This window comes from Cetorhinus maximus, chromosome 27, assembly GCF_964194155.1.
Source record: "Cetorhinus maximus chromosome 27, sCetMax3.hap1.1, whole genome shotgun sequence".
NCBI lineage: Eukaryota > Metazoa > Chordata > Chondrichthyes > Lamniformes > Cetorhinidae > Cetorhinus > Cetorhinus maximus.
Window position 1 is genome coordinate 3744506 of NC_135905.1, and position 25316 is coordinate 3769821.

General features: G+C 43.5%; 1 protein-coding gene and 1 non-coding gene across 4 annotated transcripts in view; both read left to right on the plus strand.

Annotated features, from left to right (window-relative positions):
- The first annotated feature begins 4435 nt into the window (after positions 1-4435).
- The window catches only part of LOC144668507 (serine/threonine-protein phosphatase 2B catalytic subunit beta isoform), a 47989-nt gene continuing 27108 nt past the window's right edge, over positions 4436-25316 (plus strand). For 2 of the 3 annotated variants that reach the window (XM_078530546.1, XM_078530547.1), the window contains exons 1-6: positions 4436-4630; positions 12129-12253; positions 17935-18046; positions 19173-19318; positions 24912-25051; positions 25151-25228. In XM_078530546.1, coding sequence (XP_078386672.1) covers positions 4603-4630; positions 12129-12253; positions 17935-18046; positions 19173-19318; positions 24912-25051; positions 25151-25228 — 629 coding nt within the window. In that variant the 5' untranslated portion in view covers positions 4436-4602. Of the gene's footprint in view, positions 4631-11271; positions 11380-12128; positions 12254-17934; positions 18047-19172; positions 19319-24911; positions 25052-25150; positions 25229-25316 lie in introns of all 3 variants that reach the window. The other variant, XM_078530548.1, reaches the window with a different exon arrangement.
- LOC144668725 (small nucleolar RNA SNORA84) lies at positions 18162-18299 on the plus strand. Its single transcript, XR_013573549.1, has one exon. It is a non-coding gene; the product is annotated as a small nucleolar RNA SNORA84 (small nucleolar RNA).

Sequence of the window (25316 nt, forward strand, 5' to 3'; positions counted from 1 at the left end):
TGCACTGCTCTCAACAATGTTACTTCACCAGCAGTTGCTCCCCTGTGTCCTCAACCACTAAGAAAAACAAGAAACGCGAGTTGTGTGAATGCCCATCACTTCCAAGTTCACTTTTATGTGTCTCAGCCCCATGACTGGGGATGGAAAATAAATGTAACCCTGTCAGTGTCATTCACATTCCGAGAACGAATGTGCAGTCCTTCCATGGTCACATAGCCACCCGCCACTATTTAGTTGAGAAGTTTTTGAAAGTTTTATCCCACATAAAGTTTAAATGAATGTTTTCATCAATTTGCATATATCTTGAGCTGCTACTACAAACGCAACTTGGTGATGCTGTTAAAATGTTAATATTTCTGCATCCTTTAATACATTGCTATTTCTCTATCCTTTCCTAAGTATTTGTGTTTGAGTAGTCTTAATTTTTGGCTGTCGTTTGCTTTTTCGAGAAGAGGAGAACTTCCTAATTTTGTTTTCATAATCAATATCTTTCCAACTTGTTATACACAGGCCACCTTTTCTGTACCTTATAAGGTGGCTGCCTAGATTGTTTCTGTATCTTGCCAATCCAATGATGATAAACACAAATTTGAAATTTGTACTTTAAAAGAAGCAGAAGTGTGATTAGTTCACTCATTTATGGATTTTGTTGTCACTGGGGACATCTTTAGGCAGCAGTGAAGCTGTCCTCTTCATTTTAAGTTCTTATATGCATGAAGTTGCACTCGTCTGCGTAACTGATGTCCACATGTTTGCCGTGTTTTAAGGTACATAGTTGTAACACCTAGTTCTTCACCAATGAGTAAACAGTGCTATCTCAAACTCCAGACCTTTAAAATTAAGGCAAGCGAAGCCTGTGGAGCAAGAAGTGAATGCAAGCGGAAAATTTAGTTGCAAGGGTTTCATGGGCCAAGTAACCCAAGGCTAGAGGGGCACAGTTTGGATACCCAAATCCTAGACTCAGTCATAAAGATTGACTGCCTGGGCGAGGTATTGAAGAACTGTGCCCCAGTAGAAGGAAGAGCCTTCAAAAGAGGTAAAAATAGAAGAAAAATGAACTTGTGTGGAAGGCACATTTGATTGTAGGATGTTTGCACAGGAAAATTCCACAGTAATACGTTGTCAGAAGTTAGACCTTTTCAAATAGCAATCTAATACTGTGAAAACCTACATTCAGTGCTCGGGTTCCTTGGTTGCTTGTGCTGTTTTCCAGTGTTCCCTGTCTTCACACTCGTACTGCATACTTCCTCATAATGACAATTTTTTCTTCAATACTGTTGCAGATTCAATTCTCTCCTGTCCGTCCCCCCCATCCCCGTCTTCCCCTCCGCCCCGCAAATCTCTTAACACACGATATTGGACTAAGTTCTTCCCAGTAATGCAATTAGAAACACTATATCCTAAATGTTATACGATATGGTAAACAACCTGTCTTTCGACTGGTTTGTATTTTTGGCTGCAATGATTCCATCTCCAGAAGTTGTGATTGATGTGACCCAGCAGCAGGGGTTCCCCAGTAAGGGTGTCCTTGGTTTCCCCGGGCTGCTTCTTTTGGGATCAGTTTCCTGCATGAGTTTTGTATAATTGGAACTGAAAGGAGGCAACAAGAAAGCTCATTAATGATAGGCTTGAAGTGAAAAAAATGAATAGAGCAGCATCGCATTTGTCATAGCCATAAAGGAAAATGAGGAAGTGTTGCACTCTGAGGTGTTGTTTTTCAGCTGAGATGTTAAACCAGGATCTCATCTGCTCTATCAAGCGGACGTACATGTCCTGGCCAATATTTGTTCGTCGGTTAACATCATTAAAACAGATGATCTCATCTTCATCTCAATGCTGTTTGCGGGCACTTGCTATGCGCAAATTGGATACTGCGTTCCTTATGTTACATCAGTGACTACGTTTCAAAGTACTTCATTGGCTATAAAACACTGGGTCACCCTGAGGGTGTAAAAGGTGTCATACAAATGATTGTCTTTCTTCCAATGGAATACAAGCTGCTACTGCAAATTTAAAGTCATTTTTTGCAGCCAAAAAAGAAATTAGATTATTCAATAATTTGAATGCAGTGCAATTTAACAAACATGGCAAAGTGGAAATTGCTATTCCTTCATTGTCATTGGGTGAAAATCCTGGAACTTGCTATCGTGCAGCCCTATGGAGCGTGTTTCGCCGTATGGGCTGCAACAGTTTGAGGGAAATGGCCCATGACCTCCTTGGGGGAAACGAGAGGTGGGCAGCAAATGCTGAACTTACCAGAGTGAGCCACATCCAAAAAATTTTTTAAAGTCATTTAAAATTACTTAAACCTGGCAAAATTGCATTAAGTGTAAGGCAGGTACTTTGGACATCCCCTGTTGTAAGGGTTGCTCATGTGAAGTTGAGACTGAGCGGCATTGCTGAGCTGCAGGAAAGGATTCTTTACTTTGTTCGTAACCATACTTGCACCTACCTGGGAGTGTTTGGAGCTGATGGTGATTGTCCAACACATCCCAAACCTGACGAAGCCACAAATTCACAAGAGAAAAGCAAGTGTTGCCGTGTACAGATATTGAATTTTAGTAATGCAGTTCATGGCACTTGAGAGAAAAGATGTCCATCCTTCCCTTTCTCCACACTTGCAGGCAGATGTCGTTGAGGATTTTACTCCATAGCAGTAGAAATTTCTGACCTAGTTATGTAACAGGCATTTTATTGGTTTTCATACTCTTACAGCCCTCTCCTGTGCTCAATACACTAAGCAGTTAGACTAGATGAGGGTTTTGCTGTGCACTGTCCATGTGAGCACTAACCTGCTAATACGACAACTGCTGGCAGAAGGGGTTTGTGGGGGCAGTGCACACAAATGCAAGTGCTTTCCGGTTACTGCCTCATCTTAACCCTTGTTAAAAATGAACACACCACTTATCAATAAGGTTAATGTTGTCCCATAACTACCAACTACCTGTGACTCGCCCATCCCTTCTTATTTGGCAAACAACCAAATTGGGTGTGTATGCCATGTGTTCATAAATGTTGAAAAGCGATGTGTTTGGTATTCCTTTCGTAGGCATGTAGTTTCATTTTGTAATGATCAGAATGTTCTAATGATATAAATACAAACTGAGAATTTATATTGGCTTATCAATAAAAGAGGAACTTGAATTTATTTAGGGTCATGTCTCATCGTCAGGACGTTATGAGATGTATCTCACCAATGACTAACTCTTTGAAGCGCAGTCACTCTTGTTATGTAAGCCCACAAGCAGCAAATGAGATGAATCACCAGTTAGTCTGTTTTTGGTAGTGATGGTTGAGGGACGAATGTTGGTCAGGACACCGAGAGAACTCCCCGCTACTCTTCAAATAATGTCATGAAATGTTTTACATCCACTGAACAGACAATCTGGGCTTCAGTTTAATGACTTCCCTGAAAGATGGCACTTCTAAGTCAGTATAGTGTCAGCTGAGGATATGTGCTGAAGTACTGGAGTGGGACTGAATCCACAACCTTCTGATTTAGATGAGAGTGAAGCCAACCGAGGCAGGCTAGCATGAGTTATTATTTAAGAGCTTGTTTCCTTTGGAAAAGCAGAGACTTCAAAATGAGCCGGTTTAGTAACTAAGGTTTGAAATTACATTTCATGATAATTCTTTGTATTGCACTTAAGGGTTTGTATCTTGAATGAATTACCAATAGGACTTGAGACACCTTTTAATTTAGCTGGAAATTTGATAAATATTACAGTTGATTTAATAGGTTGGGCATATATCGTCGGTTCCATGAAATATTGTTTTTTAATTTTCATTGGTTTTTTTCCCCCCTCCCTTTTTGCTCAGTTGGTGGCAGCTACCTTGCAGTACCTTGCCCATGTATTGACCTAAATGATGAGTTGACAGTTTATTCAACCAGGTAGAGTCTCACAACTTATCTCATTCCTTTCCTCAACCATTTTCTGCGCATTTTCCAACAGGAGTTGAATGGTGATGCCCAATATTGTGAGCAGTTCACTGATTATTATTCCCTTCCTCACCCCTGAAGCACTGAGCTGTAGAGTCCTATTGCTTGAAATCAATTTAGCCCTCATTACAGATCAAGCCTGAACCTCATGGGCAATGTAGCCTAGGGCTACACTAATCAGTCTCTTTATCCGCTAAGTCATCGGGGTTAAATCACAATTGGTGACAGGTGGCAGAGTGAGGAACAAAACTTTTTCATGTCGATCACTTTGAGCTACCAGGGGCTCTAGAGAATTCTTCAATATTTGACGCTGAGAGACGTTTGTGATATATTTTTGTCTCATCCTTTCCCTATCCCACATTGCCAACTCGTTCAGCATTGGAACTATACATTGTTTTGCATTGCCTTTGGTTTTTGATTCAGTGTCATCCCATTTTAATTCAGAAGCAATTAACACATTTTTCTTTGCTCTGTGCCTCCCTCCTGCAGCTGTCCCCTTTCCACCAACCCATCGCTTAACATCTGAGGAGGTCTTCGACGTCAATGGCAAACCTAGGGTGGACATTTTGAAAAATCATTTAATTAAAGAAGGTCGGGTAGAGGAAGAAATTGCACTTAGAATTATTAATGATGGAGCTGAAATCCTGCGGAGAGAAAAGACCATGATTGAAGTGGAAGCACCAATAACGGGTATGATGCCAGTTTACTTCCTGTGCCTGCTGATTTAAATGTGTTATATTCCTTCTCTCTCCTCCCTCTCACTCCTGTTAGAAACCTAGTTAAGGCAAAGCTCAGCTGAAATAGATGATCTATTTTAATATTGCTGTCCAGTGGAATTTCTTAAGGCAATGTAGCGTTTTTGTGTGAGCGCGCGGTGTCCTCTTTAGCCCTAAGGCCGCCACTCTGGAATTTGGCTCCTTTTCTAAAGTAGATCATTAAACTTAAGAATTCACTGTTTAAATGCATTTTTAGTGCTTGCCAGATAGCTGAATGGGTGTAGGAGCTACACCATACAAGCCAAAAGGTCCCAGTATTGATTGAAGGTCAGTGTGAAATTAGCTAATTTTGTTCTTTCATTGATAGTGAGTTTAAGAAGGCAGCTCACCACCACCTTCTCAAGGGCAATTAGGGATGGGCAATAAATGCTGGCCCAGCCAGCGACACCCATATCCTGTAAATGAATTTTTAAAAAGTGTCACTGGCAAGGCCAGCATTTGTTGCTCATCATAATTGCCCTTGAAAAGGTAGTGGTGAGCCTGATCAGTGAACTGCTGCAGCCCATCTGGTGTAGGTACACGTGCTGTTAAGGAAGGGAGTTCCAGTATTTTGACCCCACGGCAGTGAAGGAACAGTGATATAGTTCCAAGTCAGGATGGTGTGTACCTAAGAGGAGAACTTGCAGATAGTGCAATTCCATGCATATACGATACATATAATAGACATTCCCATGCATATGCTGCCCGTGTCTTCTAGACATTAGAGAATGACAGGTTTGGAAAGTGCTGTCGAAGGAAGCCTGGTGAGTTGCTGCTGTGCATCTTCTACATGGTGCAGACTGCTGTCACTGTGCACAGTGATGGAGGGACTGAATGTTTAAGGTGGTGGATGGGGTGCCAACCATGCAGGTTGAGTGCAGCTCTAACAACAGGCAAGAAGCTTGACACCATCCAGCACAAAGCCCGCATGATTGGCATCCCATCCACAAACACTCAGTCCTTGCACCCCCGACACATAGTGGCAGCAGTGTGTGCCATCTACAAGATGCACTGCAGGAGCTCACCAAGTCTCCTTCGACAGCAACTTCCAAACCCATGACCACTAGAAGGACAAGGGCAGCAGATAGATGGGAACACTACCATCTGGAAGTTCCCCACCAAGCCATTCACCATCCTGACTTGGAAATATTTCACCGTTCTTTCACTATCGCTGGGTCAAAAACCTGGAACTCCCTCCCTAACAGCACTGTGGGTGTACCTACACCAAAGAGACTGCAACGGTTCAAGAAGGCAGCTCACCACCACCTTCTCAAGGGAAATTGGGGACGGGCAGTAAATACTGGCCTAGCCAGTGATGCCCACATTCCATGAATTAATTTAAAAAAAAAGTCCTCAATGCTTTCGAGCTTCTTGGGTGTAGTTGGAGCTGCACTTATCCAGACAAGTGGAGAGTATTGCATCACACTCCTGACTTGTGCCTTGCAGATGGTGGACAGGCTTTGGGGAGTCAGGAGGTGAGTTACTCACTGTAGAATTCCCAGTCTCTGACCTGTTCTTGTAGTCACAGTATTTAAATTGTTGGTCCAGGTAAATTTCTGGTCAGTGGCAACCTCCAGGAAGTTAATATTCAGCGATAGTAATGCCAATTAATGTCATGGGGAGATGGTGTTCTCTTGTTGGAGATGGCCATTGTCTATTAGTTGTGTGGCGCAGGTATTACTTGCCATTTATCAGCCCAAGCCTGAATGTTGTCCAGGCCTTGCTGCATATGGACACGGACTGCTTCGGTATCTGAGGAGCTGTGAATGGAGCTGAACGTTGTGCAATCATCAGCGAACGTCCCACATCTGCCCTGTGATGGAAGTCATTGATGAAGAACTGAAGATGGTTAGGCCTAAAACTCTACCCTGAGGAACTTCTGCAGCGATGCCCTGAGGTTGAGATGATTGGCTTCCAAGAGGCACCACCATCTTCCTTTGTGCTATTTATGACTTCAACGAGTGGAGCATTTTCCCACGAATTTTGCTAGGGCTTCCAGATCCACACTCAGTCAAATGGTGCCTTGATGTCAAAGGCAGTCACTCTCACCTCACCCCTGGAATTTAATTCTTTTGCCCATGTTTAGACCACAGCTGTAATTAGATGAGGAGCCAAATGGCCCTGGTAGAACCCAAACTGAACATCAGTGAATAGCTTATTGCAGTGTAAAGTGTCACTTGATAGCACTGTTAACACTTGATAACACTCCCATCACTTTGCCGATGATCAAGAGAAGGCTGATGGAGTAGTAAGTGGCTGGATTTGATTTGTCCTGCTGTCCACATTGTCAGACAGTCACCAGTGTTGTAGCTGTACTGGAACAGCTTGGCTAGGGGTGTGGCTAGTTTTTTAAAAATTCATTCATGGGGTGTGGGCTTCGCTGGCTGGGCCAGCATTTATTGCCCATGCTCTTGAGAAGGTGGGGGTGAGCTGCCTTCTTGAACCGCTGCAGTCCATGTGGTGTAGATACACCCACAGTGCTGTTAGGAAGGGAGTTCCAGGATTTTGACCCAGCGAAGTGAAGGAACGGTGATATATTTCCAAGTCAAGATGGTGAGTGGCTTGGAGGGGAACTTCCAGGTTCTATCTGTCTGCTACCCTTGTCCTTCTAGATGGTAGTGGTCGTGGGTTTGGAAGGTGCTGTCTAAGGAGCCTTGATGAATTCCTGCAGTGCATCTTGTAGTTGGTACACACTGCTGCTACTGTGCGTCAGTGGTGGAGGGAGTGAATGTTTGTGGATGGGGTGCCAATCAAGCGAACTGCTTTGTCCTGGATGGTGTCAAGTTTCTTGAGTGTTGTGGGAGCTGCACTCATCCAGGCAAGTGGGGAGTATCGCATCACATTCCTGAATTTGTGCCTTGTAGATGGTGGACAGGCTTTGGGAATTCAGGAGGTGGGTTACTCACCGCACGATTCCTAGCCTCTGACCTGCTCTTGTAGCCACAGTATTTATGTGGCTAGTCCAGTTCAGTTTCTGGTCAATGGTAACCCTCAGATGTTGATAGTGGAGGATTCAGGTACATCAAGGGGCAATGGTTGGATTCTCTCTTGTTGGAGATGGTCATTGCCTGACACTTGTGTGGCACGAATGTTACTTGCCACTTGTCAGCCAAGCCTGGATATTGTCCAGGTCTTGCTGCATTTGGACATGGACTGCTTCAGTATCTGAGTAGTCGCGAATGGTGCTGAACATTGTGCAATCATCAGGGAACACCCCCACTCCTGACCTTATGATGGAAGGAAGGTCATTGATGGAGCAGCTAAGGATGGTTGGGCCGAGGACACTAACCTGAGGAACTCCTGCAATGATGTCCTGGAGCTGAGATGATTGAATCCCAACAACTACAACCATCTTCCTTTGTGCTAGGTATAACTCCAACCAGTGGAGAGTTTCCCCCCGATTCCCATTGACTCCAGTTTTTCTAGGGCTCCTTGATGCCACACACTATCAAATGCTGCCTTGATGTCAAGGGCAGTCACTCTCACCTCACCTTGGGAGCTCAGCTCTTTTGTTGATGTTTGAACCAAGGCTGTAATGAGGCCAGGAGCTGAGTGGCCAAACTGGGCGTCAGTGAGCAGGTTATTGCTAAGCAAATGCTGCTTGGTAGCACTGTTGATGACCCCTTCTATTACTTTACTGATGAGGGAGAGTAGACTGATGGGGCAGTAATTGGCCGGGTTGGATTTGTCCTGCTTTTTGTGTACAGGACATACCTGGGCAATTTTCCACATAGCCAGGTAGCTGTACTGGTACAGCTTGGCTAGGGGCATGGCAAGTCCTGAAGCACAAGTCTTCAGTACTATTGCTGGAATATTGTCAGGGCCTGTAGCCTTTGCAGTATCCAGTGCCTTCAGCCGTTTCTTGACATCACATGGAGTGAATCTAACTGGCTGAAGACTGGCATCTGTGATGCTGGGCACCTCCAGAGAAGGCCAAGATGGATCACCCACTCGGCACTTCTGACTTCAGCCTTATCTTTTGCACTGATGTGCTAGACTCCTCCAACATTGAGGATGGGGAGATTTGTGAGTTGTTTAATTGTCCACCGCCATTCACGACTGGATGTGGCAGGACTGCAGAGCTTAGCTCTGATCCGTTGGTTGTGGGATCACTTAGCTCTATCACTTGCTGCTTATGCTGTTTGGCGCGCAAGTAGTCCTGTGTTATAGCTTCAGCAGGCTGATACCTCATTTTTAGGTATGCCTGGTGCTGCTCCTGGCATGCTCTCCTGCAGTCTTTATTGAGCCAGGGTTGATTCCGTGGCGTGATGGTAATGGTAGAGTCGGGGATATGCCGGGCCATGAGGTTACAGATTGTGTTTAGTACAATTCTGCTGCTGCTGATGGCCCACAGCGCCTCGTGGATGCCCAGTCTTGAGTTGCTAGATCTGTTCAAAATCTATCCCATTTAGCACGGTGGTAGTGCCATACAACACGATGGAAGGTATCCTCAATGTGAAGGTGGGACTTTGTCTCCATAATGACTGTGCGGTGGTCACTCCTTCCGATACTGTCATGGACAGACGCATTTGCGATAGGCAGATTGGTGAGGATGAGGTAAAGTATGTTTTTCTTTCTGGATGGTTCCCTTACCACCTGCTGCAGACCTAGTCTAGCAGCTCCCTCTTTTAGGACTTGGCCAGCTTGGCTGAGCCACACTTGGTGATAGACATTGACATCCCCCACCCAGAGCACATTCTGCACCCTCAGTGCTTCCTCCGATTGGTGTTCAACATGGAGGAGCGCTGATTCATCAGCTGAGGGGGCGGGTACGTGGTAATCAGCAGGAGGTTTCCTTGCCCATGTTTGACCCGATGCCATAAGACTTCATGGGGTCTGGAGTCGATTCTTGAGGATTCCCCGGGCAACTCCCTCCCAACTGTATAGCACTGTGCCACCACCTCTGCTGAACCTGTCCTGCCCAGGGATGGTGAGGGTGGTGTCTGGGACATCATCTGTAAGGTATGATTCTGTGAGGATGACTATGTCAGGCTGTTGCTTGACTAGTCTGTGTGAGAGCTCTTCCCCCAGATGTTAGTAAGGAGGACTTTGCAGGGTTGACAGGGCTGATTGCCGTTGTCGTTTCCGGTGCCTTGGTCGATGCTGGGTGGTCCTTTTCAGTGGTTTGTTACAATTGGCTTAATGAACCGGATGGGCTTTTACAACAATCGACAGTGGTTCCATGGTCATCGTTAGACTTTTAATTCCAGATTTTTATTGAATTCAAATTCTACCATTCGAATCCGGGCCCCCAGAGCATTACCCTGGGTCTTTGGATTACTGGTCCAGCGACAATACCACTAAGCCATCACCTCCCCTCCTGGAGTACAAGTCATCCAGGGTAACAATTGGCCTCTGTACCCTGTGTGATGCAGTGAAAAGGACAGTCAGATTTTCTTCCTTTGCTCTGTTACCCCCACAGGAAAATTGACTTAACCGAAGATCCACTGAGATCTGGATCAGTTTTGGCCTTGATGGTTAAATAACTGGTTAGTACTGACCAGCAAAGCCCACAATTAATTGTAAAGGAACACATTTCAGGCTGTGTGGAAAGAATGAGGGGGGCGGGGTGGGAATAGTGAATAGTTCTTTCAAAGAGCCAATGCAGGCACAGATAGACCCAATGACGACCTCCTGTGCTGTAAGATTCTCCTGTCAGAGGTAAACATGCACTCATCACTGATAATCTGGCTACTGGTTCTGATTCATAGTATAAAGAAGAGTTATAAAATTTCTCCACGTTTGGATTTGTGTACCGTCCATAGCAAGATTGAATGTGGTTCTAGTCAGGACCTGGCCTGAAAAGATATTGCTGGTGACAGAAAATGCCTTGCTGTTCCTTCTCTTGACACTCCGAGCAGAAGGAACCGATTGAGTAGTCTGCCTCACTGAAATGAAAATATACTTTCGATTTGTGAATTTTTCAAAAAGTAATCAGATTCTTGAGGCAATAATAAATTCCCTTCCCATTTGGTTTCTGCGACCTGCATTCCTCAAATACCTTGCACCCTAAGCATTTTGTGAGCTAGGGGCTTGTACACTCTCTGATTGTCACTGGATGCTGAGTGATCTCTGAAGTAAATTTATTGAGCTGAGTTATCAAGTGCCGGACACCCAGGTTGATGAAAGCTCTTCATGCGCGCAGCTAACTTGTCACAATTCACCTTTCAGTGCCATTTATTTTTTTTAGCTCTCCATAGATACCGCCAAAGGTAAAGTTAAAAAGATAAATAGATAACTAATGTATGTTGGAAGCTTCAAAATAAAACTAGAAGCTACTGTAAGTATGGAGCAGGTCGGTCAGCTTTTCGAAAGAATGGTTAAAACTTAGGGTGGAACCCAAGACTTCATAGTTTTAAATGAGTTTACGAAGGATGGATCGTTCTATGTTTTGCACCCTGTGTAGCGGAAGACTGTGGGTGTTCAATAAGGTTAGGAGATTTCTTTGCAACAAATTAGATTCCTAGTGAAGTAGGATTTAATGAAGCTGGAGAAGGGCACAGTACTGCACAAGCATAAATTGAAAATTATCCTGTGTTTTGACACTCTTCTAATTTTTTTTCTTCTTGCTCCCAGCTTAGTTGAGAAGTTAGTCAGCAAGACTGATCACTGCAAGGAACTACAGATGCTGCATCAGCTGCCATGCACTAGAAAAAGTTCAGACAATTGATCTTTTATTTTACGGTAGCTACACTGTTAGTATAAGTGATTTATGTAATTGCTCTTCTCACTGCCCCACACACACAATCTAGATTAAGCCTCTTATGGTAAGCAATCATTTGACTGATGCCTGATTAAGCAAATTATAATTTTGCATTAAAACTATTCCCAACAGACACCACTGAGTGTAAGATGAGTAGTAGCAGCCTGAAGGTTAACATTACTTTATCCATTTCATTTCAGGCTGATTTATCATTGTTTCATATTTTGGAGTTTGCCATTTTAAATGTGATGTCATAAACAAAAACAAAAGTCTCAAATGATTCTATTTAAAGTGTAGAATTAGCAGTTCTACTGTTGGGATTTAAACTTTGTGGCTATTTGTGTCATGTTTTATGACGTTTTAACTTCATGGTTATTTAAGCACGGGGTCGGTTACCTCAGTTGGATAGATGGCTAGAATGTGATGCAGAAATGGAACAGGTTCAATCCCTGTACCAACTGTAATAGTTCATGGAGGCCTATCTCCTCACCTTGTCCAGGCTTGTGGAATAGTGCCCCTCAAGCTATGTATGTATATGCCCAGTGGGATGTCTCTAATGAAGAGAAATGCCTGTGGTCCTTATGGACTGTAGCTAATTACATTAATTACCTATTTAAGCCACAAAATGAATGGGGTACATTTCTATGTGATAGATGTTCTGGGTGAGTATCTATCGGTGTTTTGATGATAAATGTTGATTTGAGTCTAAAATGCAGCTGTTGTCTTCTAGTATGTGGTGACATTCATGGTCAGTTCTTTGACATGATGAAGCTATTTGAAGTGGGAGGGTCACCAGCCAGCACCAGATACCTCTTCCTTGGCGATTATGTGGACCGAGGATATTTCAGCATAGAGGTAAGCAGGACTGGTAAAATCCCTTCATCAGCAAACTTTGCTTCGCACAATAAATGGAGAAGAAGGAAAATAGTATAAAAGAGCCATTTACGAAGTGCTTGCACGTTCATTATTGAATTTGAGCATGTATCAGTCTGTTTAGTTCTCTTTCTAAAACAAGTTGCTTTCTATGTAATCACATTACATTAGACATTATCAAATATTGACTGTCAAACCATACTACCTTTGTTCTGCAGTTGAGCTGCATTGCAGAATATCATGTTTAGTTTCTGGTTGTGTTGTTGAACCTGGGTTAAGATTCTTGCTGCTGATTGCTGTTTAGTGCCTCTTACAGATCTGCATGTGGATCAAAACAGGGATGAAGTTTGCCCATTATGCCTGCGGTAGTTGAATAGTCTGCTGTCCAGGTCCCTCACGACTAACCAGTTGGTCAAGGAAGCACAGTATTGCCACTACCAATGCTGAATTCTGTACCCCAGCAAGAGTCAGCCCTTCTGACACAGGAGGGATGCCCCAAAAAAGTGGTGTCAGCAGAAATATCCTGAATATACAATTTGTTTCAGTTTCGGAACATAACGATTTGCCACTATTCTCTTGTAAGTGTTGTGGGGGGTTTCTTCTTTTCAAACATAGACTCCTCGGGAAACCACCAATGATCTTCATCAATATGAATAGATTTTCAGATTTCTGTGTTTAAGCGCGCATGTTGATAGTGAGTGCTGATAGCATCAGTATTATTCTTATTATTCTAAAATCCAAGCCATTAGCGCCCGCTTGTTTGCTCGCTCTCGCTCTCACACACCTTCAGCTGTTGTGATGGAGGGGGAGATTTTTCAGATGAAGGCTGTCAGTACGTATCAAATCTGGTGTTGCTCGGATTGAGAAGTTTCTGGCCAAAACTTAATGGGGCACAGTTCTGTAGGCTGTGCTGTGTGGCTCCAGGCTGGTCAGTCTCTCCTTATTCCCACCCGGTATTCTCACAGGCACACCCTCCAGTAGAGATCAATGCATAGTGTTTAAGAGTGGGAGTGCTCTGGCTAGCTTTTCTGGCTCCAGAGCTAGTTGTAATACCTTAACCACTCCCTTAATGGGATCAGCTAATTTATCTGAATTAAACCTTGCCTTTTTGGGACAGTTTCCCAGATTTAACAACACCGTTGCCCTATAGGCTGATTTAAGGTACTGCTTGAGGAAGAGATCCCATACACGTTTTAGTAATGTTATTCCCTTTTTCCTGTTTAGCTGCTGCGTTTCAATTAAGAAGTAATTAAAATCTCCCAAACAAGTTTATTTCAATTTGTCTCTCTAACCTGATTCCTTACACAATTTGGAGGTTTGTAAAATATTCTAAAAATGTAACATCATTATCATTGAGCTCCAACTATATTAACTCTACTGTTTCCTTGTCTACATCAGCATGTGTTCCCTGTTTTACCACTGTTGCCACTCCAAGTCCTATCTTATCTTTTCCTCACCTTCTCCATTCCTTCTGCATATTTATTTTCCATTCTCATCCAGTTTTAGAGCCAGGTTCCTACTTGAGTCTAGATCTTCCTGTAACATAGAAACAGGAGTAGGCCATTTAGCCCATCAAACATGTTCCTCCATTTAATGCAGGCTTGTCCAACGTACAGCCCGGCCCACAAAGCCCCTCTATGCACCCCCGGAGCTAGTTTTCAAAATGCCGGTCAAACAGGTAAATTTGAATGGAAGATTCTGCATGGAGAAGCTGCTCCAATCACAGTCAGTTTCTCTCCCACATTTGCTGCTGATAGGCTCACTGTGAGCAAATGTGAGCAGCAAATGTGGGAGAGAAACAATCTGTGATTGAAGGAGCAGCAAACACCAGCAGTGGTGAGTTTGGGGCCCGGGGCGAGTGGCCCAGGGGGCAGAGGTACCAGGGCAGGTGCCCCAGGGAGCAGAGGCGTGAAGGGCTGGGTGCCCCTGGGGGCGGGGGTGTGGGGTGTGAAGGGGCGGATGGCCTGGGGGTGGTGGCGTGAAGGGAAGGGTGGGTGGCCCAGGGGGCAGACGTAGTGAGAGATTGGAAACTGAGAGGATATATGAAAGTGGGGGTGAGAGGTGAGATGGGGCGGGGGGTGGGGGTGGGGGTGGGGGGATGTACAGAGAGAGAATGCGTCCATCAGTCATCTCACTCCCAGTATCTCATTCACCCTCATCCCCATACACTACCATGAGGATGGATGAGAGAACACCCTGAGACTGGGAGTGTGCCCCACACACACACGCCCTATTATTTCTCATTGTCTTTTTGGTCAGTAAGTTGTTTCTTTTTGTACCTTAGTTTTATATTGAAATTCTTATTTGTTGTTGTACCAAAGCTTTTCCTTCCAACACTTGCTCATTGGCCCCTAGAGTGAGAAAAATCTTGAAAAGTGGTTCCCCCCCACGCGAGAAGGTTGGACAGACCTGATTTAATGGGATCATAGATGACCTGTGACCTAACGCAGCATACCTACCTTTGCGCCATAACTCTTAATACCTTAGTTAACAAAAATTTAGCAATCTCAGATATAAAATTAATTATCAATTATTGTTTGCAGAAGAGAGTAAAATAATTGCTTCCACTTTCCCCAGTTTATTTCATGCAATACACGAAATTTTAACCTGTTTATGATTTTTTAAACACTTTGTTTTTAATGACTATTGTACTTCTCCTCAGTGCCTTCTCTTCAGTATTTCTCTAGTCCATTTTATTTTATTCCTCCCTTGGCTATATTGTTTCTGCATGAATATTAGCAGCAACTATTTCATCCTTCATTATTAGCTGTTCCTGGTTGGTTTTATTTTCCCAGGCCTTGTCTATCCTGATCTAAATATCTCATAACTTCCTTTTTTAAGAATGTTGCCAAAATACATTTGCATGCTCCTTCAGAAGAGCTCCCATCTGTCCTAGTATTAGTGCTAATGCCTAACGGAATAGAGCCTCTCTGCTCTCGCAGCTTATTAAACAAGCATTAATTTCCCTAATCTTGCCATTTTACTACATGGATGGGAAAGTAAATCAGAGATTATCACCTGTGAAGCTCTGATCTTCTGCCTGTTTCTTAATCTACACTCATCCTTCAGAATTTTGGACCTCTCTCTGCCTATAGTATTGAGTCCCGCAGAGGCCACGGTAACTGATTGCTGTCTGTCATCTTCAATCTTTTCCAGTTGGTACAAAAAAATGTTAATATATCCAAGCACCCAGGAGCCAACAAAACACCAGGAATATCCACCTAACTTGTAGTTGACAGGCAGTTAACTGTCAACTGGGCTATGATTACAGAAATTTTGATAAGTAAAGTTCACAAGAATGGTTAGACTGACTGCTTGCCACTCCTTGAGATCTTGTGTGAGCCTGGATGACCCTTGAATAAGATCGCACTGTGTTCACTAGAAGCTTTCCACTAACGGACACTGCTGGGCAAACTGTGTTTTGTCAACATAGCTAACCACTTCCAACTTTAAAATGTATGCATATGTTTTTAGTTTAACTAAGCCCACTAGTATTGGTGTGCTCCTCTTGATAGAAACATTTATAAAATCAAATAGTGCTGAAGGAGGCCAGTCAGCCCATCGTGCTTGGACTAGCTCTTTAGCAGAGTTATCCAATTAGACCCACTCTCCCCTTTTCCGTTGGACCTGCCAATTTTCCATTACACTTGTATACCCGTTTGCCTTTTGAAAATTGCTATTGAATTTGATTCCATCATCCTTTTCTGGCAGTGCATTCCAAATTATTATAATTTTGTTGCATTTTAAAATAAATTCTCCTCATCTCCCCTCTGGTTCTTCTGCCAATTATCTTAATTCACTGTCAGGTTACCAACTCGCCCACTAGTAAAAGCTTCTCCATGTTTACTAAAACCCCTCAAAATTTTAAACATCTGTGTTAGATCTCCCACCAGCCTTGTCTGCAATAATAAAAACAAACTTCTGCACTCCCTCCACATAACTGAAGTTAGTCATTCCTTTTTTTCATTTGTTCATGGGATGTGGGCTTTGCTGGCTAGGCTAGCATTTATCACCCATCCCAGAATTGCACTTGTTCAGAGGGCTTTTTTAAGAGTCAGCCACATTGCTGTGGATCTGGAGTCGCATGTAGACCAGACCAGGTAAGGATGGCAGATTTCCTTCCCTAAAGGACATTAGTGAACCAGATGGGTTTTTACAACAGTCAGCAATGGTTTCATGGTCATCATCAGACTTGTCCAGATTTTTATTGGATTCAGATTTCGCCGTCTGCTCTGCCCCAGAGCATTCCCCTGGGTCTCTGAAATACTAGTCCAGTGACAATACCACTGTGCCACCCCCTCTCCTGTTGATCCTTTTTTGTCGAACTGGCATTGTGCTCCTGCCAAGTAACACACTATTTACCCAGACAAAAGAAGCAGAATTTTATAATCTAAACTTAAAATCTCAGTTCAATAAACAGTTGCTGTGCTACTATCCACAGATTATCTCCTCCTTGCCAATAATTTCCCACTCTTGGGTGTCAGTCGTGGCCTAGTTCATAGCACATTCACCTCTGAGTCAGAAGATTATGGGTTCAAGCCCCATTCCAGAGACCTGGGCTCATAATCCAGAATGAAACACTACTGAGGGAGTGCTGCACTGTCAGAGGCACCGTCTTTTGGGTAAGATGTTAAACTGAGGCCCCACCTGTCTTTCGGGTGGATGTAAAAGATCCCATGGCAGTATTTCAAAAAAAGCAGGAGAGTTTTCCTTGGTGTCCTGGCCAATATTTATTATCCCTCAATAGACATCAATAAAACATGTTACCTGGTCATTGCTTCGTTTCTGCCTGTGGAACCTTGCTGTGTGCAAATTGGTTGCCATGTTTGCTACACTACAATAGTGACTACATTTCACAAAAAGTACTTAATTCCTGTAAGAGTTCCTTGGTTTGTGCTGAGTTTATAAAAGCTGCTATGTAAATGGAAAACTTACTTGCCTCTTACCAGATATCCATTATAAAAGTCATTACGTGCTCTTCCCATCTCACTCTGATATTAGCACACTTCACTTTGTGGTCTCTGCTTACTAGAGGGAGCTTTACTCTGTATCAAAACCATGCTGTGCCTGAGCTGGGAGAATTTGATGGGACAGTGTAGAGGGTGCTTAACTCTATATCTGCTGTACCTGCTCTGGGAGTGTCTAATGCAGGAGTTCCCAGACTGTGGTCCAGTCATGAACTCCCAGGCAGCAATGGCTGAGGCTGCATTACACACATGTGCACAATTTTCCTAGCTCTGCAGACCTGTCAGAGTCTTCAAAACTATTGTAGACAAAACCATTTGTCGCACTTAACTCCTCCCTCTCAACTCAACACCTGCACCACCCACTGAATCCACCCTCCATTGCTGCCCTCACTCCTGGGGTTGCACCAATTTGATGTGGGAATGTTTAATGCTAGCAGGAATGACCTAAAACAGTAAGTCTTTCCCATTGCCTCGCACGAATGTCCATCCACAACATTAAAACAAAAGGTGGATAAAAATCATCACTCAAGATGTTTGGTGCAAAAGAAGTAGATGTTACATCAGTGAATTATTGGAAATAAACTATAACCTGTCTAACTCATGAGTAACATTTCCAGTATTTCACAGCTTCTTTTGGAGGGGTGCCTATATGTGTATGCTAACCTGAATCCTAATTCGGTGTTTTTTTTTTTACAGTGTGTACTCTACTTGTGGGCTCTTAAAATTCTATACCCAAATACATTGTTCCTTTTGCGCGGGAATCATGAATGCCGACACCTCACAGAATATTTCACATTTAAACAAGAATGTAAGTAACTGTTAGGCTTATATTGCATAGTTTAAGGTTAAGCTTTGTCACTTGTATCCTGTAGCTGTATAGTGTTCTGGGTGATTGTAATGACTAGACCGTATTCTGGGGTTTTGCCCTGTGGTTACTGTGAACTGGGATGACCATGCAGTTCTGCAGTTATTAAGGATGGGCAAACAATAACACTGTGATATTTGCATGGAGCCTGTAATGGTTGATCTACAGTCTCTGTAGCCCGGTCACAGAGACATTGAATTGAATAGTTGTGATTTTAATTGTGAGCTGCCTTTAAGTTAATAGGGAAGGTTTCTCCTGCACCCCTCAAGTTGGTAACAACCAGGTTGGACAGCTGTTCAATACTTGTGCATCCCAGTCAAATTTTTCAGGGCCTCCTTTTATCCTGGTCTTTGTTGCGCTATGTGGAGCAGCTGTTCCCGATGATTGGCTCTGAATGTAGAATGCTTTACAGTAGTGGAGTCTTTTCCTTATGGGGAAAATATTTCTTCTGGCACGCTACAAAATGTATGGCTGAGCTGGTTTGCGGCTGAGAGTACCTGTGTCATACAGCAGGAAGGCCCCAGTTTCAATCCCAGTCTGAGTTTGCTGATCTGTCATGGTGGCAGTGGTGGCACTACACTTGGCCCTTGTGTCTGAGCTGGTGGGTAGTGAAATCTGCCAGGCTCACACTCCTGGAATTTTCACGTGTATGGACATTAGGTGAGGACAGAATCAAGTTGGTAATTAAGAGCAACTGTCCCCAATTAGGCAAAGATTAGGGAATCATTGCAAGAGTCTAAAAACAAGTTCATATGGGTGTTGGGGGGAACAAGAGGAATCTGTGCCATTACTCTGCAGTCTTGGAAATAAACCTGGCTTAAAGAAAAGACTGGCTTCAGATTCATCCTTTCTTCAATATATGATTAGTGAGATTAATAGTAGTCTCTGTGAAGCTGAAGGACTCTGCTTGGAAACAAGTAAACCCTATGGGTTAATATTACAAAAGGGATCGTATTGGGAGGGGAAGAAGCATGAAAGTAAATGTTACCAGAGGTAAATATGAATATTTAATTGCATACTTATTTAGTATGCAAGACCAGAATATTAATCCTTATTTCTTTTTAAATAGGTAAAATCAAGTATTCCGAAAGAGTATACGATGCGTGTATGGACGCTTTTGACTGCCTTCCTCTTGCTGCACTTCTAAACCAACAGTTTCTTTGTGTTCATGGAGGGCTTTCACCAGAAATTCATAGTTTAGAAGATATTAGAAAAGTAAGTATATTATGCAACGTTTATATCCATAATATAAATGGCCGTTGCAGTGGTAGCACTTCAGACAGGGATGAGGAGAAATGACCTTACGAAATCTGCAGAAATTTCAGACCTTGTGTTTGGAATTTTGATCAATGTTTTGATCTTTCCCATGGACCTGGGCGATAACTAAAATACAGAAGTGCGCTCCTTCTCATTTGCTTAACTTTCTCATGTGAATGGATTACTTTCTCCATCCCGCAGGAGGGAAAAAGCAGCCGAGGACATTGCCCTTGAATAAGTGCAAGAAGCCCATTCAGCTGATCAGTGCTTATTCACTAATCCTTCCTTTCCCCCCACTTTCTAGTAGACCTGATTTCTTTCCCGTGTCAAATTTTTGTAACTTCTTTTGTTGTGCTCAAGTTTTCAGACAATGAAATAGAAATTCCTCTTTCCCTGGTGCTTACTGACATCGTAACCACCTCCCTTTAAAGGCATCATTTCCCTTCATTCAGAGCTGCTTTGAACCTCTTCAACGAGCCCATGCTGAATAACTCCATCCTCTTAAACTTGTGCCCCTTCTCTGAACACCTCTTACTCAAGTTCCTTCAGTGTGTTCTTGCCACCTCCCTAAATGCTCAAGTTTTCCATGGACATGCCTAGTGTGCTTTCACTGTTTATCTGCCCCTATGTTACCAAAGCATCTCTGGCAATGATGCCTGCTGCTGCTCTCATAGCCCGAGGCTCCATCCTTGACTTCTGACTTTTCCTTGTTTGTTGTTTCTGAATGGCATGATTCACAGCAATGCTATTCACTATGTAGCCCTCAGGCGGCTCCCAGCCCACACATCTTTCTTGCTGCGCCCCTCCTGCCTGTTGTGTCCCTCCCGCCCCATCACTCATTTGCTTCCTCTCAAATGCTGAATAAAGGCAATTACAAAAGTATGAAGACACAGTTGGCGAAAGTGGACTGGCTAATTGGGTTAAAAGGGAATGGTGGTATAGAAGCAGTGATAGACATTTAGGGAGATATTTCATAACGTGGCTAACGAATGAAGTTAAGAGTGGCATCAAATTGAAAGAAAATATGCACAGTGCTGCAAAGATTAGTGGTTATGCCAGAAGATTGAGAAAGTTAAAGAGACCAGCAAAGGAAGGCCAAAAAAAAGGGAAAAATTGGGAGTATGAGAGAAAACTAGCTAGAAATATAAAAACGGTAAAAGCTTCCACGAGTATATAAAAAAAAAGACAAGAATAGCTCAATGAGTATTGGTCCCTTAGAGGGTGAGACTGGGGAATTAATAATGGAAACAAAATGGCAGAGGCTTTGAACAAGTATTTTGTGTCTGTCTTCATAGTAGAAGACACAAAACATTCCAAAAATTGTAGAAAATCTAGTAATGGGAGAACTAATGGGACTAAAGGCTGACAGATCACCTGGACCCGATCGCCTGCATTCTAGCATCTTAAAAGAAGTGCCAGCAGAGATAGCGAATGCATTGGCTGCAAGCTTCCAAGATTCCCATGATTTTGGAAAGGTCCAGCAAATTGGAAAACCACCATTGCAATATGCTATTCAAAACAGAAAGCAAAAACTATAGGCCAGTTAGCCTAACATCATTGGGAAAATGCTAGAATCCATTATTAAAGAAGTAGTAACAGGACATTTAGAAAATCATGATACTATTGGGCATAGTCAACATGGCTTTGCGAATGACAAATTTATTAGAGTTCTTCGAGGATGTGGTACAATCAAGCGTGGTTAAAGAGGAACCAGTAGATGTAATGTATTTAGATTTCCAAAAAGACATTCTATAAGGTGCCATGTAAAAGGTTACTGCACAAGATAAGAGCTCACAGTGCTGTGGATGATATTTTAGCATGGATAGAGAGGGTCGACTGACTGGGAGCAGAGTTGGGATAAATGGACCATTTTCAGGCTGGCAAACTGTAACATGTGGGGTACCACAGGGATCAGTGCTAGGGCCTCAACTACTTACAAACTATATTGATGACTTGGATGAAAGAACAGTGTGTATTTTAGCCATATTTTCTGACAGTACAAAGTAGGAAAGCAAGATATGAGGAGGACGTAAAACCTACAAAGGGATAAGGGATTTGGATAGGTTAAGTGAGTGGGAAAAAATTTGGCAGGTAGAGTATAAAATGGGAAAATGAGGTTGTTCACTTTGGCGGGAAGAGTAGAAAAGTAGAATATTAGTTAAACAGAGAGCGACCAGAGAAGACTACGGTACAGAGGGAACTGGGGATCCCTGTACATGAATCACTAAAAGTCAGCATTCAGCTGCAGCAAGAAATTAGGAAGGCAAATGGAATGTTTGCCTTTATTGCAAGGGGGCTGGAATGTGAAAGTAGGGAAGTCTTACTACAATTTTTCAGGCCATTGATGAGACTGCACCTAGAGTAGTGTGTGCAGATTTGGTCTCCTTATTTAAGGAGGGACTTTCATTGGAAGCAGTTCAGATAAGATTCACTCAGCTAATTCCTGGGATGAAGGAGTTTGACTTATGAGGAAAGGTTGAGCAGGTTGGACCTATACTCGTAGAATGACGGTGATCTTATTGAAACATTTAAACATTCTGAGGCGGCTTGACTGGGTAGATGCTGAGAGGATGTCTTCTCTAGAACTAGGGGTCACAGTTTAAAAATAAGGGGTCTCCCATTTAAGATGAAGATGAGGAATTTCTTCTCTGAAAGTTCTTAATTTTTGGAAATCCCTCCCCCAGAGAGTAGTAGAGGCTGGGTCAGTGAATATATTCAAGGCTGAGTTAGACAGATTTTTGATTTGCAAGGGAGTCGAAGGTTATGGGGTGCAGGCAGGAAAGTGGAGTTATGGTCATGATCAGATAAGCCATGATCTTATTGAATGGCAGAGCAGGCTTGAGGGGCTGACTGGCATACTCCTGCCCCGATCTCTTAGGTTCTTTCGCTGCCCCTTTCCTGAGTCCTCACTTACAGTGAAGGAGAGGGTCGGTCGGGGAGGGAAACAATGAGCAGGAGGGAGGTGACAAGTGAGAGAGACACGGCAAGCAGGATGATCAGTGAGCTGGTATGTGGGAGGGATGAGTGGGGGTGGGGGGTGGTGGGGGAGTGTCAAGGGAGAGGCCCTGCGAGCAGGACAGAGGCAGCAAGCGGGAGATTGGAGAGAGTGAGGGAGGAGGGAGGTAGCGAGCGGGAGGGTGGAGACACACAGGAGGGGGGGCTATAAGGGGGAGGGGGAAGGAATAGGTGAGAGGATTGGCAAGTGAATTAGATATGGCGAGTGGGAGGGTCAGCGAGCAGAAGGGGCTGGGAGTCGGGGAGGGTTGAGAGAGAAGCGGCAGGTAGAAGGATCAGAGAGGAGGTTGGGGAGGGAAGTGGCAAGCAGGAGGGCCAGCAGGGTAGGCAAGAAGGAGAGGCGGCAAGCAGAAGGTAAGTTATTAAACACAGTAACTGTATGCTTGGTGTACTGTGTACAGTTACTAATGTTTATATTTTGTAATCATTCTTTGTGTTTTGCATACTAAGATACCTTTTTAAAGAACTAAATCTCAACCTAAGTATTTTTTAAGTTGTACTTGTGGCATGGTCAAAATTTTCCCAATACCCCAATTGGTCCTCGTTATTTTTCCAGCTAATACCACTGCTTAGTTTTCACATGTGGACAGATGGCATCCAGCGCTCTCTTTAAACCCCCCCCACCCCGACTGCATAACTAATGTTATGTTGACAGCTTGCTGTCTGACACCATGTTGAGCATAAGTCAAACTTTCTGCCAAACCTGCACTGCCCATGTCCTGTGCCATGCATGCAGTATCCCACTGACAATTACATTAAAAGTTGTTGTCTACAAATATCCCCTGTCTAACCCCACTCTACACCTGTAAATTGACAAAGCCTATGTCCCATTCTGTTCTCTTCAGTTCCGGCAACTCTTTGCTTCAGTTCGCTATGCCGTCGGTGGAAGACGCTGCACCTTTTGAGTCCCGGCAATGATCATCTTCCTGATACCCCTTCTTTGCCATATCTGTCCCAGCTCTAAAGGCCTCTTCAAGGCACGTCTTTCTGATCATGCTCTTTGTTATAACTTTTTTTAAAAATATGCTTGACAGCCATTTCCTCTCTGAAAGGCACCATGGGGCATTGCCTACAATAAAAATGTATGTACACTATTAAAAAGCTGACACAGATATCCGCTGTCAAGAGGGATCTCTTAAAGGCATGCTCTTTATTTCCCTGCAGTTGAATTTGCAGGGTATGGGGATTGCAAGGTTATATGGAAGCGGGGAAAGATTGAAGGAGTGGCAGTGAGATGAATTGGCTCTGGAGCCAGAGCTGCCCGTACCTCCCACTACCTGCTGGCTCAGACATGGATTCAAGTACCAAGCAATTTCTGCGGAGACCTACCCTCACAGGCACAGATTCGGCAGAACCGCGCTATATGCTGCAAGGAAACCTGTAGCCAACCTTCACCATACAGCATAAATGGCAGTCAATGTCACCACTGCCCTCAAATTGCCAATCTGCATCGCTTTCCAGGCTAATAATTTACTGTCCATAAGTATATTAGACTGGTAGAAAAGCAAAGTACTGTGGATGCTGGAAATCTAAAGCAAAGACAAAAAATGCTTGAAATACACAGCAGGCCAGGCAGCATCTGTGCAGAAACACTTAACATTTCAGCTCAAAAGATCTTGCATTAGACTTTTCCCAGTTCTGACGAAAGATCATCTAAACCTAAAACATTAACTCTCCGCACCGATGTTGACAGACCTGCTGAGTGTTTCCATCATTGTCTGTCTATCTTGTATCCAATAACAGTCTGATGTAGTCTTGGCCAAAGCTAACATTTATTTTCACCTCTAAACCCAATGAGTAATGACAAGAGTAGAACGTGGGCCACTCAGTTTCAGCTCTTGACAAATGTAACCCAGCAGGTGTATCAGATGACTGAACTGACCCACCAACAGCATCGTAGCAACATGGAACTGAAGGAGTAAGTTAATAAATTGAGGGACCCCTTTAAGAACTCCTTTAGTGCTATGGCCTGAGCCATTTAAATCCTATACCACGAATTGGGGTTGAATTTTAACTCCCAAAAATGGGGTTGGGGTCATATTAGAGATTAAAATGCAAGAAGCATGAAATGGGAACCAAACCACCCTTTTTCCTACTTTTACAGAGTTGGGATGAGGGGCAAGCCACCTTGCAGGAAGCTGGTTGGTCATTTAAATATTATAATTGGGTTGCATGCCTTCATTTTAACAATCGTTGTACATAGGCGGCTGGCTTTCGCAGGCCTTGGGAAACTCCGGAGGTTAAGGGAGGCACCCTGTGATCTGTCTAATTTTCTTCCCTCCCTGTTGCCCCTAACCAGCATCAGGTGTACTGCGCCTTCCAACCCCCCCCCCGCCCCTCCCCAAAACCAAGCTCCCTGAATTAATGTTGGGCCCTCCTGTGAGATGCAGGAACACGCCCCCAGGTTAAAATCCAGGTCATGGTCAGTTTTGTGGAGCTGTCTAGTCTGGAAGTGTTTCTGATTTATATCAATTGAAATTGTTGTGTTTGATAAGTACTATTGACTCTCTTGTTTTCCTGACTTGTCTCTTTGCAGTTAGATAGGTTTAAGGAGCCACCTGCATTTGGGCCAATGTGTGACTTGTTGTGGTCGGATCCTTCAGAGGATTTTGGAAATGAGAAAACACAAGAACATTTCAGCCATAATACAGTGCGGGGATGCTCCTATTTCTACAGGTGCAGTTTGTGGGCAGGTGCACAGCTTTGTCAATGTGCATTCAATTGCAGTTTTTTGACATTTTAAATGGATATTAATTGGTCACCTTTGTGTTTCAGTTACCCAGCTGTTTGTGAATTTTTACAACACAATAATTTGCTATCAATAATTCGTGCTCATGAGGCCCAGGATGCAGGGTAAGCAATACTGAATTAAACCATTTTCATTGACACAAAAACATTTTGATTAAAGTTTAGCTGTAAAACAAGATTCCAGAAGCGCATG